The sequence below is a fragment of the Vespa velutina genome, chromosome 2, assembly GCF_912470025.1.
Source record: "Vespa velutina chromosome 2, iVesVel2.1, whole genome shotgun sequence".
NCBI classification, from domain to species: domain Eukaryota; kingdom Metazoa; phylum Arthropoda; class Insecta; order Hymenoptera; family Vespidae; genus Vespa; species Vespa velutina.
In genome coordinates this window covers 215,501-229,143 of record NC_062189.1, presented here as the reverse complement: position 1 = coordinate 229,143, position 13,643 = coordinate 215,501, and the positions used below count along the sequence as shown (strand labels likewise).

General features: G+C 35.0%; 4 protein-coding genes across 6 annotated transcripts; 1 reads left to right on the top strand and 3 right to left on the bottom strand.

Annotated features, from left to right (window-relative positions):
* Window positions 1-90: 90 nt before the first annotated feature.
* On the bottom strand, window positions 91-5,684 carry LOC124947069 (elongation of very long chain fatty acids protein AAEL008004-like). 3 transcript variants are annotated; one of them, XM_047488718.1, is made up of 5 exons: window positions 5,291-5,684; window positions 2,569-2,701; window positions 2,161-2,249; window positions 1,817-2,088; window positions 339-1,740 (listed from the first exon to the last, which is right to left on the bottom strand). In XM_047488718.1, exons 3-5 carry the CDS (start codon window positions 2,207-2,209, stop codon window positions 1,228-1,230), a joined length of 834 nt encoding a protein of 277 aa, XP_047344674.1. In that variant the 5' UTR covers window positions 2,210-2,249; window positions 2,569-2,701; window positions 5,291-5,684; the 3' UTR covers window positions 339-1,227. The 3 variants fall into 3 exon arrangements, with proteins under 3 accessions (XP_047344673.1, XP_047344674.1, XP_047344675.1); XM_047488717.1 differs by lacking the exon at window positions 2,569-2,701 and having other exon boundaries at window positions 91-1,740; XM_047488719.1 differs by lacking the exon at window positions 2,569-2,701 and having other exon boundaries at window positions 5,386-5,684.
* Window positions 5,685-6,268: 584 nt separating this feature from the next.
* LOC124947057 lies at window positions 6,269-9,778 on the top strand. Its single transcript, XM_047488669.1, has 9 exons — window positions 6,269-6,555; window positions 6,709-6,939; window positions 7,004-7,161; window positions 7,252-7,399; window positions 7,502-7,928; window positions 8,206-8,360; window positions 8,457-8,696; window positions 8,770-9,002; window positions 9,115-9,778. The coding sequence occupies exons 1-9, from the start codon at window positions 6,501-6,503 to the stop codon at window positions 9,307-9,309; spliced, it is 1,842 nt and encodes a 613-aa protein (XP_047344625.1). The 5' UTR covers window positions 6,269-6,500; the 3' UTR covers window positions 9,310-9,778.
* Window positions 9,779-9,928: 150 nt separating this feature from the next.
* On the bottom strand, window positions 9,929-11,565 carry LOC124947077 (protein FAM32A). The gene is made up of 4 exons (XM_047488731.1): window positions 11,427-11,565; window positions 10,631-10,930; window positions 10,373-10,505; window positions 9,929-10,278 (listed from the first exon to the last, which is right to left on the bottom strand). Exons 2-4 carry the CDS (start codon window positions 10,720-10,722, stop codon window positions 10,156-10,158), a joined length of 348 nt encoding a protein of 115 aa, XP_047344687.1. The 5' UTR covers window positions 10,723-10,930; window positions 11,427-11,565; the 3' UTR covers window positions 9,929-10,155.
* On the bottom strand, window positions 11,057-13,449 carry LOC124947074 (ADP-ribosylation factor-like protein 8B-A). The gene is made up of 3 exons (XM_047488728.1): window positions 12,911-13,449; window positions 12,126-12,442; window positions 11,057-12,033 (listed from the first exon to the last, which is right to left on the bottom strand). Exons 1-3 carry the CDS (start codon window positions 13,031-13,033, stop codon window positions 11,913-11,915), a joined length of 561 nt encoding a protein of 186 aa, XP_047344684.1. The 5' UTR covers window positions 13,034-13,449; the 3' UTR covers window positions 11,057-11,912.
* Between the last annotated feature and the right edge of the window lie 194 nt (window positions 13,450-13,643).

The following is a 13,643-nucleotide window of genomic DNA, read 5'->3' as shown; positions in this document are numbered from 1 at the left end:
CTTCCTTCCTTCCTTCCTTCCTTCCTTCTTAAGAGAAACATTTAATAATTCGCTCGTATCCGAAAAGAAGGGTTAATAAAGAGATGGCTCTAAAATTTGCAATATTTATTAATTGATAGATAGACAGATAAATACATACAAACGAGAAACGATATCAGAATCCGGAGATACCTTTAAGAAAGTGTCGACGAAATAAACGGTACAATGGTTCCTTACACTAGTTGGGCTGGCACTAGAAAACTACTACAAAACGGCATCCTATTTGCGTAAAATAAAGAATTTCTCGACAATTTGATGAACGCAATACGATTTTTTAACGTTTCTTTTTTTCTCTTTAGTTTTATTTTTCTATATTTACGTTTGTAAAGTTACGCCAAAGTCAGGTTGAGTATTCTAATAATAATAAGTAATGACAGTCATAAGCAGTCATGAGCAACGTCTTTCCCATCGCTCAATCCGTTCCTCCATTACTTAACTTTAGTAGCCATCGCTTCTTCCTGATTAAAAACAAATGACGTGCAGGCTATAGGATATGAGTAGGTAGAATAGAGGTATTTACATATCTCCGGTTGTCGTTTAAAAGTTTTGTGTGGCTATGAAATGGTATCGTAGAATTATCCTTTGTTTCTCCGATCCGATCGCGAAAAGGATGGACATGACGAAAACTTGTCGCGATAAAAAAACAATGAAACGTCAAGGAGAGCAAAGAAAAAGTTGCGTTTAATTATTGTCCAATGATTGTCCAATTGATATTGTACAATCGAAATATATTAAATCGACATACTTGCTGTATATAAGATATCGCTAAAGAATATTATCGTAACTAAATGTCCAACCAACAGAAGGTATGCACGAAACGATATCTAAGTACGAAACGAATAACGTCGCGAAGTTAGTCAGTAGACTAGCAGTACATAATCTGATTTCGTTGTCCTATACTAATAGATTACTTGGCTAATTAGTGTTTAAGGAATATTATGTAAGAACATTTAATTATAAACTTCATTATACCAAAATATCGAAATTCTGATCTAGCCGTAGCTAGTAAAATATAATTTGATTTTTCTTTTCTCCTAAAAATGGTTTTATATCTTTAAGTTGTGACAGTATCCTTTTAGAAGTTCGATATGTACTCGTCGAATAGGCACGCATATATGTCTCAACGTTTAATCCTTGAAAAGATTGTTTCTCTTGTTAAATCTTTTTTCCACTCCAAGTTTCACTTTCTCAATTCGATTTATTTTTAACTATCTCACTATCGTTTTGCTCATATTTCTTCTCAACGTTGTGAGATTTCATATAGGAGGTAACGTAAAACGAGCCGAAGAGATATATGAAGACAAAAGCATTGATGATCAAGAGAACAATCGGGAATTTTGGAAAATTGCAACCGTTAAATAGAACCAGACTGCTGTGAATGCCGATTATTACGAATTGCAAGAGTTGCAACCTCGTCAGATATTTCTTCCACCAAAGATAGGGCTGCATCTGTGGTCCAAACGCAGTGAGCATGTAATAGGTATACATGATGATATGTATGAAAGAGTTGATAACGCCGAGCAAGGTCCCGTGTCCACCAGGAAGCCATTTAACGGCGACCCAAGCGGCAATAGGCATTATCCCATGATGATAGACGTGTAAGAACGATATTTGCTTCTCCTTCTTTCGTAGAACGAAGAATACCGTGTCCAGTAATTCGATCAGTTTGCACACGAAGTACGTGTATACGCCTCGAGTCATCTGTTCAAAGATAATAGTATTAATAATCGATAGTATAATCGATTGGCATAAATTTTCTCGATATTTTTATACTAACCCTTAATGCTACTGGATCGTTCGAGTAATCGATCGGTTGACAATAAAAACTGTAATGGTGGAACCATCCTGACATCAAACCTTCGTAAACGATGTATATGCTGACCAATACTTGGATAAAATTGTAAACAATCAGCGTATTCTTCAAATTATATGGCTTTTTGTCCCTCATATATCTCGGTCCGGCCGATAGAGAAAAGTATAAGTAGGTAATGAGGATGGTCAATATCGGACCTGGTCCCGATACCAAGAACCAATCTTTCGTTCTCGGATCTAAAAAACGTAACTTGTTAGCTCCTTAAATAATCGCTAACGAACATGATCTTTTTCTCTTTCTTCTCTTACCATTCCTATTGTACATTAAATCCTTATACCATTCCACGAGACCCGACATCTCTCTCTCTCTCTCTCTCTCTTTCTAATCGTCCGTCGACCTGAAATATCATATGCATTTATTACCTTCGGATTAAATCAATTTAATGTAATTAAATAAATTATTGATTAAAAAAATTAAATCAATATCTAATGCTTTGTCATGGCGCATCCATTGTCGAACTAGAAAGAGAGAGAGAGAGAGAGAGAAAATCTTAATCATTTCGATCGACACAAGTTGTAAGTCCTTGATGAGGGAAACACCTAGAGCGCACATAAATATATCACTTTCGAGCGATTATAATCGCTACTAATGACTATTTTCGAAGGGTACAATTACATGAACCATACGAATACACCATTCTTATCGAGCATCCTTACTTAAATAATGATCGACCGTTAGGATAATCCACCAAATGGATTACGTTCGCAAGCATAGCGAACGATTATTTTCCAATGCCATTGTCAGAATGTCCATTTCGCCATTTTCCAATCTGTGTGTTTCTTCTATCTCCTTTGACGAGGACAGATCAAAGAAAATAACTATAACCATTCTTATCACGATAAAGGATAACTTTAAAAAGAAATGTGCGATATATGCGATTGACTGCCATTTAATTTAATTTTTCAACATACTGCTCTTAGTTCCGAAAGAGAAATATAAGTACATTGTACATCCCTGTATATTTCAAAGCATATTAGGACTTTTTCTTCGTTCGTCCAAATAAACCGAAAAATGTATAGTGTTTTAAAGTATGACTTCTCTCGATTTGCGAAGTCGATTGGCGAGTTAAGAAGAAACGAATCGAAATTAAACACTTTTGTACGCAGACGTTACAAGAATGTATGTACGCGACGCAAGTCCGAGGAGATAGAGGTTGCCAATCGTTTCGAAAGATGAGAAAAATGCGCGAGCTCGACTTGAGTACCAAGGTGAACCAGATCGTCGAGGCACAATGAAAACATCCATTACAGTTTACATTTTACTTTTACTCTCCCTTTCTTCGATTTCTCGTGTTCCCTCCTCGAAGCCGGCAGTTCAAATCGTTCTCGCGGCAGTTCGTTGGCACAAACGAAATTATTCAAAATACGAATACGCGTTTTCCCTTTGCTCGAGAAAGGAGAGAGAGAGAGAGAGAGAGAGAGAGAGAGAGACGTTTTTCTTTTTCAAATACAATTTCATGTATGGCTCGGGTTAAATGTTTCCAAAAAAGAAAAAGAAAAGAAAAAAGAAAAGAAAGAAAAAAGAAAAGAAAAAGAAAAGAAATGTAGCAAAGTTAAATATGTCGGAATATCGAGGAAATATGCGAAATATGAGTGACAATAGATAGATAAATTTATTTATCGGGTGTTCGATAATAATTCGATAATAATCGAGTTTCGTAAGATCGAAAGGCTTTGCCGATCGACCTACGTAAGATGACCTACATCGCGCCGATCTGCAGGTATCAAGTCTTATTTGAGAGAACTATCTCGAATTATACTCGACTATTATACTGTATTAATAACAACTATATCGTCGTTATTAATAAAAAAATCCCAACTCGCGAGCCTCGAGAAAGACTATTCTTGATTTATAACATTTTCTAAGGATGTTTCAATTCAATAAAAGCAGACGGTTTAACTTTATGGATGGATGGATGGATGGATGGATGATAAATAATTTTGCCACGTAAACGTTTGCCCGTCGTCTTAGGACCAACTTTTTGAGAATGAGAACCTAATGAGGAGAAAAAAATGTTAAACCGGTTTTATCAGACGGACGTAGAGTGAGAGCGAGGAGAAATAAAGAATGAGTACGCGCGCGTACGTAGGTATGTTTTACGAATGAAAACTATATCGAAAATAGTATAAAGTTATGTGCGATTGATAATTATATAGACATTAAATAACGTCTGCGCATTTTTATAAAACTTGTCAAAAAGAACAAGGACGAAGGAACACGGGCGTATAACGTAAGTCATTATTAATGACTTACGTTACGAAAGACGTGCTGCGAGATTTGAGAGTATCACTAAAATTATATAATCCTCCGGGATCTCGCTTTCCTTTTTATCGATGCCCGAGGGTATATCATGCCTGACCGACTAATGAATTCTTTTCCTTACCTCTCTGAAAAACCGGATTTGGCCTTGAAGCTAATTCAAAAAAGTTCGATGCTCCGAATCGCAACAGCAGTTATATTCAGCGGCAAACGAGAAAGAAAGAGGGTGGAAGTGAGAGAGGGGGGCCGTAGGAGGAAGGGGGAGAGAAACGACGACGACGACGATGACGATCTTATTATCGTTTGGCCCCGAGTTGAGAACTCAGACTTCTTTTACCTTGAAATCGGCTTTAACCGATTGTGACATAGACAAGAAGACGCGGCTCCATTCACTCTCTCCCTAAGGGGATAATAAACACGATGATAAGTGTTCGAGCAGAATCACGCGATATTTTACAATAATTCATTTGATGGTTTCCCATGACGACATCTTTCAGCAATTTACATTTCCAAGAGTTGATTTTTCTTTTCTAACTTTTTTCTATCTTCGTAATTAACGAAGAATTATACAAATGATATACGCATAAATAAAAATAATTTAATAAGTGCACACGTTCCTTCGAGGTTAAACGATAATAATATGTCGCGCGAACGTCGTACGATCGGCATCGTTGAATTTCTCGGACGCGTCCTTAGAAAAATATAAAACAGAGACTATCGTACAAACGATCAAAGCGATCTAACGAACAAAATGATCAACGGTACAGACGCGCAAACAGATTTCGGGAGACAAGCAAGGTAATCCTATCCTAAAGGCTTACCTACCCTTTGATTACTCGAAAACTCTCTGTCTTACAAAGTATTTAAAAAGATCCTTTCTACCTCGCTACCATCCCAAAAAGATCAAAGAAGGAGTGAAAGGAACGAGAGGATCTTCGTTTTCGCTTTTATCGTAGACAAACTCTCTCTCTCTCTCTCTCTCTCTCTCTCTCTCTCTCTCTCTCTCTCTCTCTCTCTCTCTCTATCTCTCTCTCTCTCTCTCTATCTCTCTCTCTCTCTCTCTATCTATCTATCTATCTATCTATCTATCTATCTATCTAGCCATTATCAATTTCTTACCGTTATCAATTAGTACAAAAAAACACTATCAAAACCACAACACTACGTTTAATCTTGGATTAATATTTGTCGAACAAATCGTGAAAAGCACTTATCTTCTTTTTTCTTCTTTCTCTTGTCCTTCTTCTTCTTCTTTTGTCTATTTATTCTATTTGAAAATACACCGTTTGTAATACGTAGATAATAAAGCAATATATAAAAAGATTGGATATTGCTTTCGGTAAAAAGAGTTGTCTTTCCGTTCGAAGATGAAAATTGTAATTTCGTTGATTAAACAAATGAATTGATGATAAAGTGATGATAAAAGAAAATTAGCAAAAAAAAAGTGGTATTCTTTCGGAATTAAGAAGCCGCGCCGAAAGTCTCCAAGCAACTGCATGAAGAACAAGAAACTGTGCGAGCTTATATATGTAGAATGTAGACGATGCTTAATCAAATTTTATTACAATCGTAATAACGAAGAGCAAAGATTTTATCCCCCGCTATTAAATCGAAATAAATTAACGGAAATAGATTATAATACTACAATTATTTCTCTTAGGATTTGAATAAATAAAATACACTTGTAAAATATTTATCATCAAACGATTACAAACATAATTTTCTGATCTATAGACCGTGATAAGCGAATCAATAAATGAATACCTGATTATAATGGCTATTTAATATTAATTCAATCACATGTTTAACCTTTCATATATATTTATATTACTATTATGGAGTGAATTTATTCATTCTTATTATTTAATTTTTTTCTTCTTCTATATTGTTCATTCTATATTTTTTATCAACAAATATCAAATATATTTTAATAGATATTAAAATTCAATGATAAATAATTTTTCTCAGTATTAAATTTAAACATATCTAAATTCAAATGAAGCGCGTTTAATTGTTATTTATTGACAGAAAGATGTCATCTCTAAGATATTCGAAAAAGAAACAAATTTGTAATTCTCAAAAGAGATCCTAGAGGACAGACAAATCGAGGAGCGAGATAGGGTGGAGCATAGCCTTTTGATGTTTTCATCGTCTCGTCATTATTATTAAGCTGCTTACGAGTCAATCTTGTATGGTTATTAAGTTTACATCTTATTTTTCTTTATTTTTGCCCTCCCTCTCTCTCTCTCTCTCTCTCTCTCTCTCTCTCTCTCTATCTATCTATCATCCTTAGTCATTAATTGCGCACAACTGCAGTCGGAATAATATAATGTGTGCAGTACGGATCACGTGTTTATTTCTAATAACATGTTTTATTTATCAAGGTAAATAGTCTCATGTTTTTTTCGTTAAAATTTTTAAACCGTTAAAGTGTGGTAAAACGATTAAAAGTGATAATAATACTAATGTAGAGGTTATATTTTTCTAATAAACGATGACTCTTTTTCTCTCTCTCTCTCTCTTTTTTTTCCCTACAGCATCTGCATCCTGCCAAATACCATTGATAATAAGGGGCTCTTGGTTTTCTTGGGAGAATGGGAGGAACACGTTGACAGAAATAAATGCCGAAACTATGACAAATCGAGGATATTGTATAAATATGTTGGAAGAATATCATGTGAATTATACGTTTGTATTTCGCAAAAATGTTTGTTATCATTGTGTAAAACTGATTGTTAGAACGGTTAATGTATTAGAGAAACTAGAAGGTAAGGAGATTTAATAATAAATGTCATTTTGTTCGTTGTTATATCAAATTTATGATTATTTTAGCAAGCTGTGTAAATTTACCCACCGGTGTTGAACCTACGGTAGAAAACGTCTGCAAAGGATTACGTCCTGATCAGCAATTGATAACATTATTTTCTGAAAATTATGTTCCTGTGAATTGTAGATCGTCGCTCGAAGGTGTATGGCAGTTTGCCTATCAGGCAAGTTTTCCTCGATAATACTTAGAGAATCCTTAGATTCTTCATTTTTCCTATATATAAAAATATAGATTATCCCATTTTTTGTTGCAGAATCGATTCAGGTTTACAGGAGAATGCAATCATCCGGATGCGCAAATACGTTCTTGTCAAACAGCAGGAACACAGTTTCTTATAACTAATCAAAAGTTCAATATAACTTACAAACAGTGTCAGGGCATGAAAGGAACCTTCGACGGATGTTGGTTCATATATTAATATTTAAATATCTCTCTCTCTCTCTCTCTCTCTCTCTCTCTCTAAAAGATCATTATATGTCTAAGCACATGTCGTTTCATTTTAGTGGTAGAATACAGCTGTTTGGGTGATTGGTTCGTAGAAAAGAATCACTTTTTTGCTGTAGCAAACACAAAAGAATCTAGAAAGGACGAAAAGTACAGGTGTTTTTTAAAAAATCGCGATGACGATTTATACATTGGTGTATCGATTACAGCAGAATGTAATACTTTGAAAACAGTCGAGAAGAGTCCTGAGAGATTAAGAGTTACGCCTGTCAAAGCTGAATTAGTAGAACCTGGGTGTCGCTTACCTCAAGATATGCATGGGAATTGGATAAATACTGCTAATATCGATGCGGACGTTTTCATTAATGAAACGCATATCATCGAAACGTGGTACCCGGACGAAGGCCGTTATAGGCGTACAATTTATGTTTGTCGTGAATTAAGGGATAGTAGGATAATGATGGCACGATTAACGGTCGATGGCTGGTATGTTTTATGTATAACTTGATAAAATGAAAATGTATGATATATACGTACACAGATGCGCAGAAAAGATCGTAGGATTTCGTTAAAAAGAAAGTATACACATGATGATGACGATCTTGAAATGAAAACAAAAAGAAACGAAAGAAAATTCTTTGCCCTAAGGACTATTTCCTAAAAGATCATAAATGAAGGAGATATTTAGAATGATTGAAATACTCCATAAAGTGTGTATTATCGTTTTTAAATCGCTAATAATATAAATCATTTGCTGTTATAGCCAAAGGGATTACGTTTGTTTCGATGTTGTTACGCGGCATCACAATATCATTAGATACCGTCGTGGCCTTGCCGTTATTAAGGATGATTTTCATACTGTTTGCTCTTGGGTCCAGTTTCAAAATACAGAAGATTGGAAGTACGACTTATTTTTAGGTGTGCATAAAAAAAGGGCGCCTTCCTTTCTTTTTTCTTTTTTTTATCAATTTAATCTCGATCTATATTAGTTTTCTCGTCGCGCTTCTTCCACAGCGAAAAATCCTGTTCCCGTACGTTGTCCTGTCGCTGGAAAATATATGTTTAAGCAGAAAGGAGATGTACTTTTCGAAACACGTATCTTGGGTGGTGTCACACTGTCGCCACGTCCAAATATCTATTGTAAGCAAAATATTTCGGATTTTTCGGTATGCGATACAGATCAAAAAGAAGTGGCCATAGATGAGAACTATTGTTTGTCCGTGGATTATTTAGGAAAGCCAGTGGATATTTATAGTAAGTATAAAAGGTTTTATTAGCGCCTTTTATTTATTCATTATTTCAATTAAATCATTATTTCTCATTATAGGCGAACCCGATTATAAAATGAAATGTATTGGGTATTGGAAAGAAAATTTAAAATCCTATCTTATTACATACGACGAATTAGATCCTTTCAGCAAGTACCGTTGTTGGGTATATCAGAGAGCAGATTTAAACAGAGTATTAATGTCTCAGGCAATCGGACCATTTTGCGATCTTAAACAAGACGTTACGAGTAGCAATTATACAGAAGGTGCAGCAGTTGCACTCGAATTGCAAGTACGTATAGTAGTTACTTTGTTTTTCCTTTTTGCCTAACGTTACACATAAAGGGCAAAAGGGAAAGCCATTGTTGTCGGTGTGACGACCATGTCAACTATTTTTGTTACAGGAATACGAACGAGAACGCGATCAGTGCCCGATGCATTTTGATGATGGCAGTAATCCATGGATGCAGACTGAAAACTATATTAAAGTTTTCCGTTATGGTAACGGTAACGATAACGCGATCGTAACGTCTCCCTTATTGCTTACGGGACTCTTAGTCTTTCTTACTCGGCTCAATTTTATACATGTACGAGTGTAGCGCATATGTATCTCTTCAAGATCATATATTTTTCTATTAAAACTATATTTTGCTACAACACTGGCAATGATTCGATGACTACAGCTCGTTGATCATCATCATCGTCATCGTTTCTATTCGACGATGTTTAAGACGTTTATTATTTTTACAATGGAGAAGAATTTCAAGTACAGTGTGTATATACATATACGTATATATGTGTATATATATATATACACACACACACACACACACACACAATTAAGAAATGGTTGAAACGTGAATTAATCGCATTTATGCATGTACATATGTGCGGCCCCGCCAGTAACAGCTGGCGTTGTCTACACTAAATTTCTCTCGTTTAAAATGATTTCTACGCAACGTGCACCTTCTTTTAGGTCATTGACGAAAGCGAATTCGACGAAATATAAACCACATATGTACTAACTTATTCAAATCCAAATAACTTAAATTCATTTAATTTCTTTTATCTCGATTACCAAACAATAGTAAACAGTATTAAAAATAGTGTAGACTATGGATAAATGTTAAATATTCCGTCCAAGTTGTGCTTTAATGTACATATATTAATGTGCATATAACAACGTTATTTTATTTACCGATATCAGAATATTGGAGATAGTTTTCTTTATAATTTTATTTAATGAATGAAAATTTTATACATTTGATTAGTCTAAAAGCATTGATAAATATAAACATATTATATAGATATAGTACTATACTTTTTTTTCATACGGCATACGAGTTATTAAAATGAACTTGTACAAGCTTTATTTATAAGCCATGTCACAGATTGTTATTTATAATCTAAATAAATAAAAATGTGTCGAAAAATAAACAGTGCCTTTATTTGGTCCAGCTGACTTTTGGTATGTCAAAGTGCTCTGTCAAACTATCCAAATGCCTATTGAATTCTTCGACGCGTTGTTTGTGTGTCATAGAAGCCTTCTGTTTTATCCTCTCATTTTGCTGAAATAAATACCAACTATATGAAACATACTATTCCCTCTCTCACTCTGTGTGTGCGTGCACACAGCGTTTACCAACGAAGGAAAGAGATTACCATTTTTTCTTGCATTTTTTGAAAAGCTATTTCCGCCTTTGTACGCTTTATTTCAATATTCCTTGGTATCTCCTCTTCGATTTTATTGGCTATCTCCACTAGTTTCTTACTTTTGCTATCTTTATTCTTTTTCCTAATGAGTAAATGAAATAAAATATTATCAAACATAAAAGAATATTTAAGGAATATTTATTTTATTATTAGTCCTTAAAAATAAACTTAACCTCAAATCACAAACTGTTCTATGGTTGTACTTACTTTTTGCTCACGGTCTGATCGTTTTTTAATTTAAGAGGTCCTTTAGCAGCATGTGCATAAGGATCGTCCTCGTCGTCGTTTGTCGGAGGCATGATTTAATATTAATTAATCAACGCAATAGATTGTACAGTAGTCAACAAGTTGACGGCGTAAAGTCCCTTGACAAGTAAGAAGGTAATTAGACCTTAAATCAAAATCAAGGTAACGACATCTAGAGTGAAGTGAATTTCTTGCGCGTGCGCAAAATACGAAGAATCTTCTCACCGGCAAAAGAAGACTGCGGTATGCGTATGCATTATCCTAGGATATGGAAACATATCTGGGATGATATAAAATGCTGGATAATATAAATTCGTAATGTCGACGCAACTTAATGGAATATTTGTAATAAGTATGAAATGATGAAGAAAGTCAAATAAACGCAGATGAAGTAAACGTATGTAATTAAAAGTACAAGATGAATAAAGTATTATAATAAAATCATATACGTTCCCCAATGAGATTAGGATTCGGTACATAGGCGAGCATCCATTTAAAAAATGGATTATAGGGTTTTATTTATATGTATATATGCATATATACGTATATACATATACATAACACACAATCATATTTTATAGAGCATAATAAATTGATATCGTATAGTCCATTATTCTTCATTAATTATACAAGTTTACTCAGCATCGTATCATGTACATTTAGCAATCAATCCTTTTAAATCTCTACATGGTGATCTTTTAATCGTTATCAAGTAATTTTAAGAGATTGCGTATTATATAGTAATTAATATTAATACCTTTGAGCCTGTATTTGTATCAGCTATCATTGTGGTCTATCATAATCATTAAATACTATTATGCTCCAATAGTACAAGTTCAAATAATAGCACTGATATTTGAATCGAGTATCTAAAACCGAAAATATAAAAAATTGTTCCTTAACGCTAGCTAGCCCTCAGATTATTCGAGCTTTTCATCATGTTACAATCCACAAAAATGTACTTGGCATAAGCATTGTTTTGTTTTACTGTCTTCTCTCTCTCTCTCTCTCTCTCTCTCTCTCTCTCTCTCTCTCGCCCCCCTCCCGCTTAATTTCGCCACAAACTCTTCGTATGTAAACTTAGAACTGCTAAAGCTTAGGTTTAAGAAATTTTTCTACGATAATGACTCGATTCTGAATCCTGAACAAAATCCACTGAACACTCCTCGTGCGATTGATCCCAATGCTTTTATCGATATTTTGGGTTTTCCAACACGAATATAGCACAATAGTTTTATGCGTATTAGCGTATTCCGCTTCGGGAATGTGCTATAAGCCATTGTAACGTAATATCAATATTGTCCTTTTCTTTGCAGGAAATACTATAGCAACAAATCTCACGATCTTGAATCGCTGATAAATTCCTAAAGAAAAAAAGAGAAAAAAAATAGTTACGGTATGATCATTAAAGGTCAATGTGATGCGATTGATCATTTTGTTTATAATGATCTCTTACATTCTTTCTATAAGTCCATTTTCATCCAATGCATGAGGGAGATCCCTTTTATTTCCAAGGACCAAAACTGGTATACCGGAAAGCTGAGGTTTGTCCAGTAAATTATGTAATTCGTTACGACTGGCCTCAATTTTCTCTGAATCAGCTGCGTCGACCATGTATACTATAGCATTGACGCCTCTGCAGTATCTTTCCCACATGGATCTAAACCTTGGTTGACCGCCAATATCCCAAACTTTAATGGTAACATTACCTTTAGTTATTTTACGCATATTAAAACCGACCGTTGGTATCATATCTTCGCTGAACTGTCCTGACTGGAAAAAGAAGAAAAACATTTCTATAACATTTGACATTTATAAAAGCCAGTCGATTGCGCTGTAGCAGATGGACTATCTTTCAAAGCTTTATCGTTTCTTGTTATATCTACTCAATGGAAAGCTATATATCAAGATCAAACGTTGACTCGCTAATTGTTTAAAGACCTTTCATCTATAATACGATTGAACAAAAGATTAAACGAATAAACAATCGTTCCACCTAGTCTTAAAAACGCACCTTACAATCTATTATTTTAAGATTAAGGCAGAGACGAAGTAGAAAATATAACCAAACTATGGTGCACGCGTGCTAGCGATCTTTTCGGAGAAATGCGGTGCTCTTTAAAATAAATATATGTGTCGCATCGTTTCGTCATTCCTCGACTTCATTCTTTTCTAGGTTTTGTCGGCTCGAAACACGGGGCGAGGTGTATCGTGCTAGCAGTAAAACAAAAAGTTCCGTACCGCTATAACATTAACGAATGTAGTTTTTCCGCTATATTGAAGTCCAACGAGCGTGAGTTCCATCTCCTCCTTCCAAAAGAGAGACTTGAACCAGTCTAAGATCCTATTGATTAACGCCAACATCCTGAATAATACGGGGGACGTTGATCCCGCTGAACCGGCCGAGGTTTCTTTCTTTCTTTCCTCTTTACGTTGTTTCACCCAACGACAACAACGACAACGACGACAACGACGACAACGATGAGCCAACGACGACGACGACGACGACGACGACGACGACAACACTCACGATCTTTGACATGTAGTCATTCGCGGACAAGAGTGGTCGACGTCAGATACGCGCAGCAAGTGCGTACCACGCTAGTCAATGATACCGCTGGCCGCTAACTGTGCGCCATTGTTAATTCGCAATGCGTCTACGTTACGATAATTGTTATCAAATGAAATTTTATCTTCTTCAAATGCCGATATATCTCGCATACCAAACCATCTCGGTCTTTCGCAAAGATTTACAAAATTTATTATCACTTTACAGTTTTACCATTGACGTATAGCAGAAGACCGGATAAACAGTGGCTCTCAACATAGATCCCGAATAGAAATGCCCTCACCTTTATATTTAATATTTCCGAATGTTTCATTAGAGAGAGAGAGAGAGAGAGAGAAACCAATATATATATATATATATATATATACATATATTATTAGGATTAGCGTTAATTTTGAAAAGTAA

Excerpts from the sequence above, each read along its gene's own strand:
- LOC124947069 (XM_047488717.1), bottom strand. The coding sequence starts at position 2,209 with ATGTCGGGTCTCGTGGAATGGTATAAGGATTTAATGTACAATAGGAAT. Across the intron at positions 2,089-2,160 it reads TTTAATGTACAATAGGAATG|ATCCGAGAACGAAAGATTGG; the intron begins GTAAGAGAAGAA and ends TACGTTTTTTAG. Across the intron at positions 1,741-1,816 it reads ACGATCCAGTAGCATTAAGG|ATGACTCGAGGCGTATACAC; the intron begins GTTAGTATAAAA and ends ATCTTTGAACAG.
- LOC124947057 (XM_047488669.1), top strand. The coding sequence starts at position 6,501 with ATGTGTGCAGTACGGATCACGTGTTTATTTCTAATAACATGTTTTATT. Across the intron at positions 6,940-7,003 it reads TGTATTAGAGAAACTAGAAG|CAAGCTGTGTAAATTTACCC; the intron begins GTAAGGAGATTT and ends TGATTATTTTAG. Across the intron at positions 7,400-7,501 it reads GAAAGGAACCTTCGACGGAT|TGGTAGAATACAGCTGTTTG; the intron begins GTTGGTTCATAT and ends GTTTCATTTTAG.
- LOC124947077 (XM_047488731.1), bottom strand. The coding sequence starts at position 10,722 with ATGCCTCCGACAAACGACGACGAGGACGATCCTTATGCACATGCTGCT. Across the intron at positions 10,506-10,630 it reads GATCAGACCGTGAGCAAAAA|GAAAAAGAATAAAGATAGCA; the intron begins GTAAGTACAACC and ends TTTACTCATTAG. Across the intron at positions 10,279-10,372 it reads AAAAAATGCAAGAAAAAATG|CAAAATGAGAGGATAAAACA; the intron begins GTAATCTCTTTC and ends TATTTATTTCAG.
- LOC124947074 (XM_047488728.1), bottom strand. The coding sequence starts at position 13,033 with ATGTTGGCGTTAATCAATAGGATCTTAGACTGGTTCAAGTCTCTCTTT. Across the intron at positions 12,443-12,910 it reads CATTCGTTAATGTTATAGCG|TCAGGACAGTTCAGCGAAGA; the intron begins GTACGGAACTTT and ends TTCTTTTTCCAG. Across the intron at positions 12,034-12,125 it reads AATGGACTTATAGAAAGAAT|GAATTTATCAGCGATTCAAG; the intron begins GTAAGAGATCAT and ends TTTTTTCTTTAG.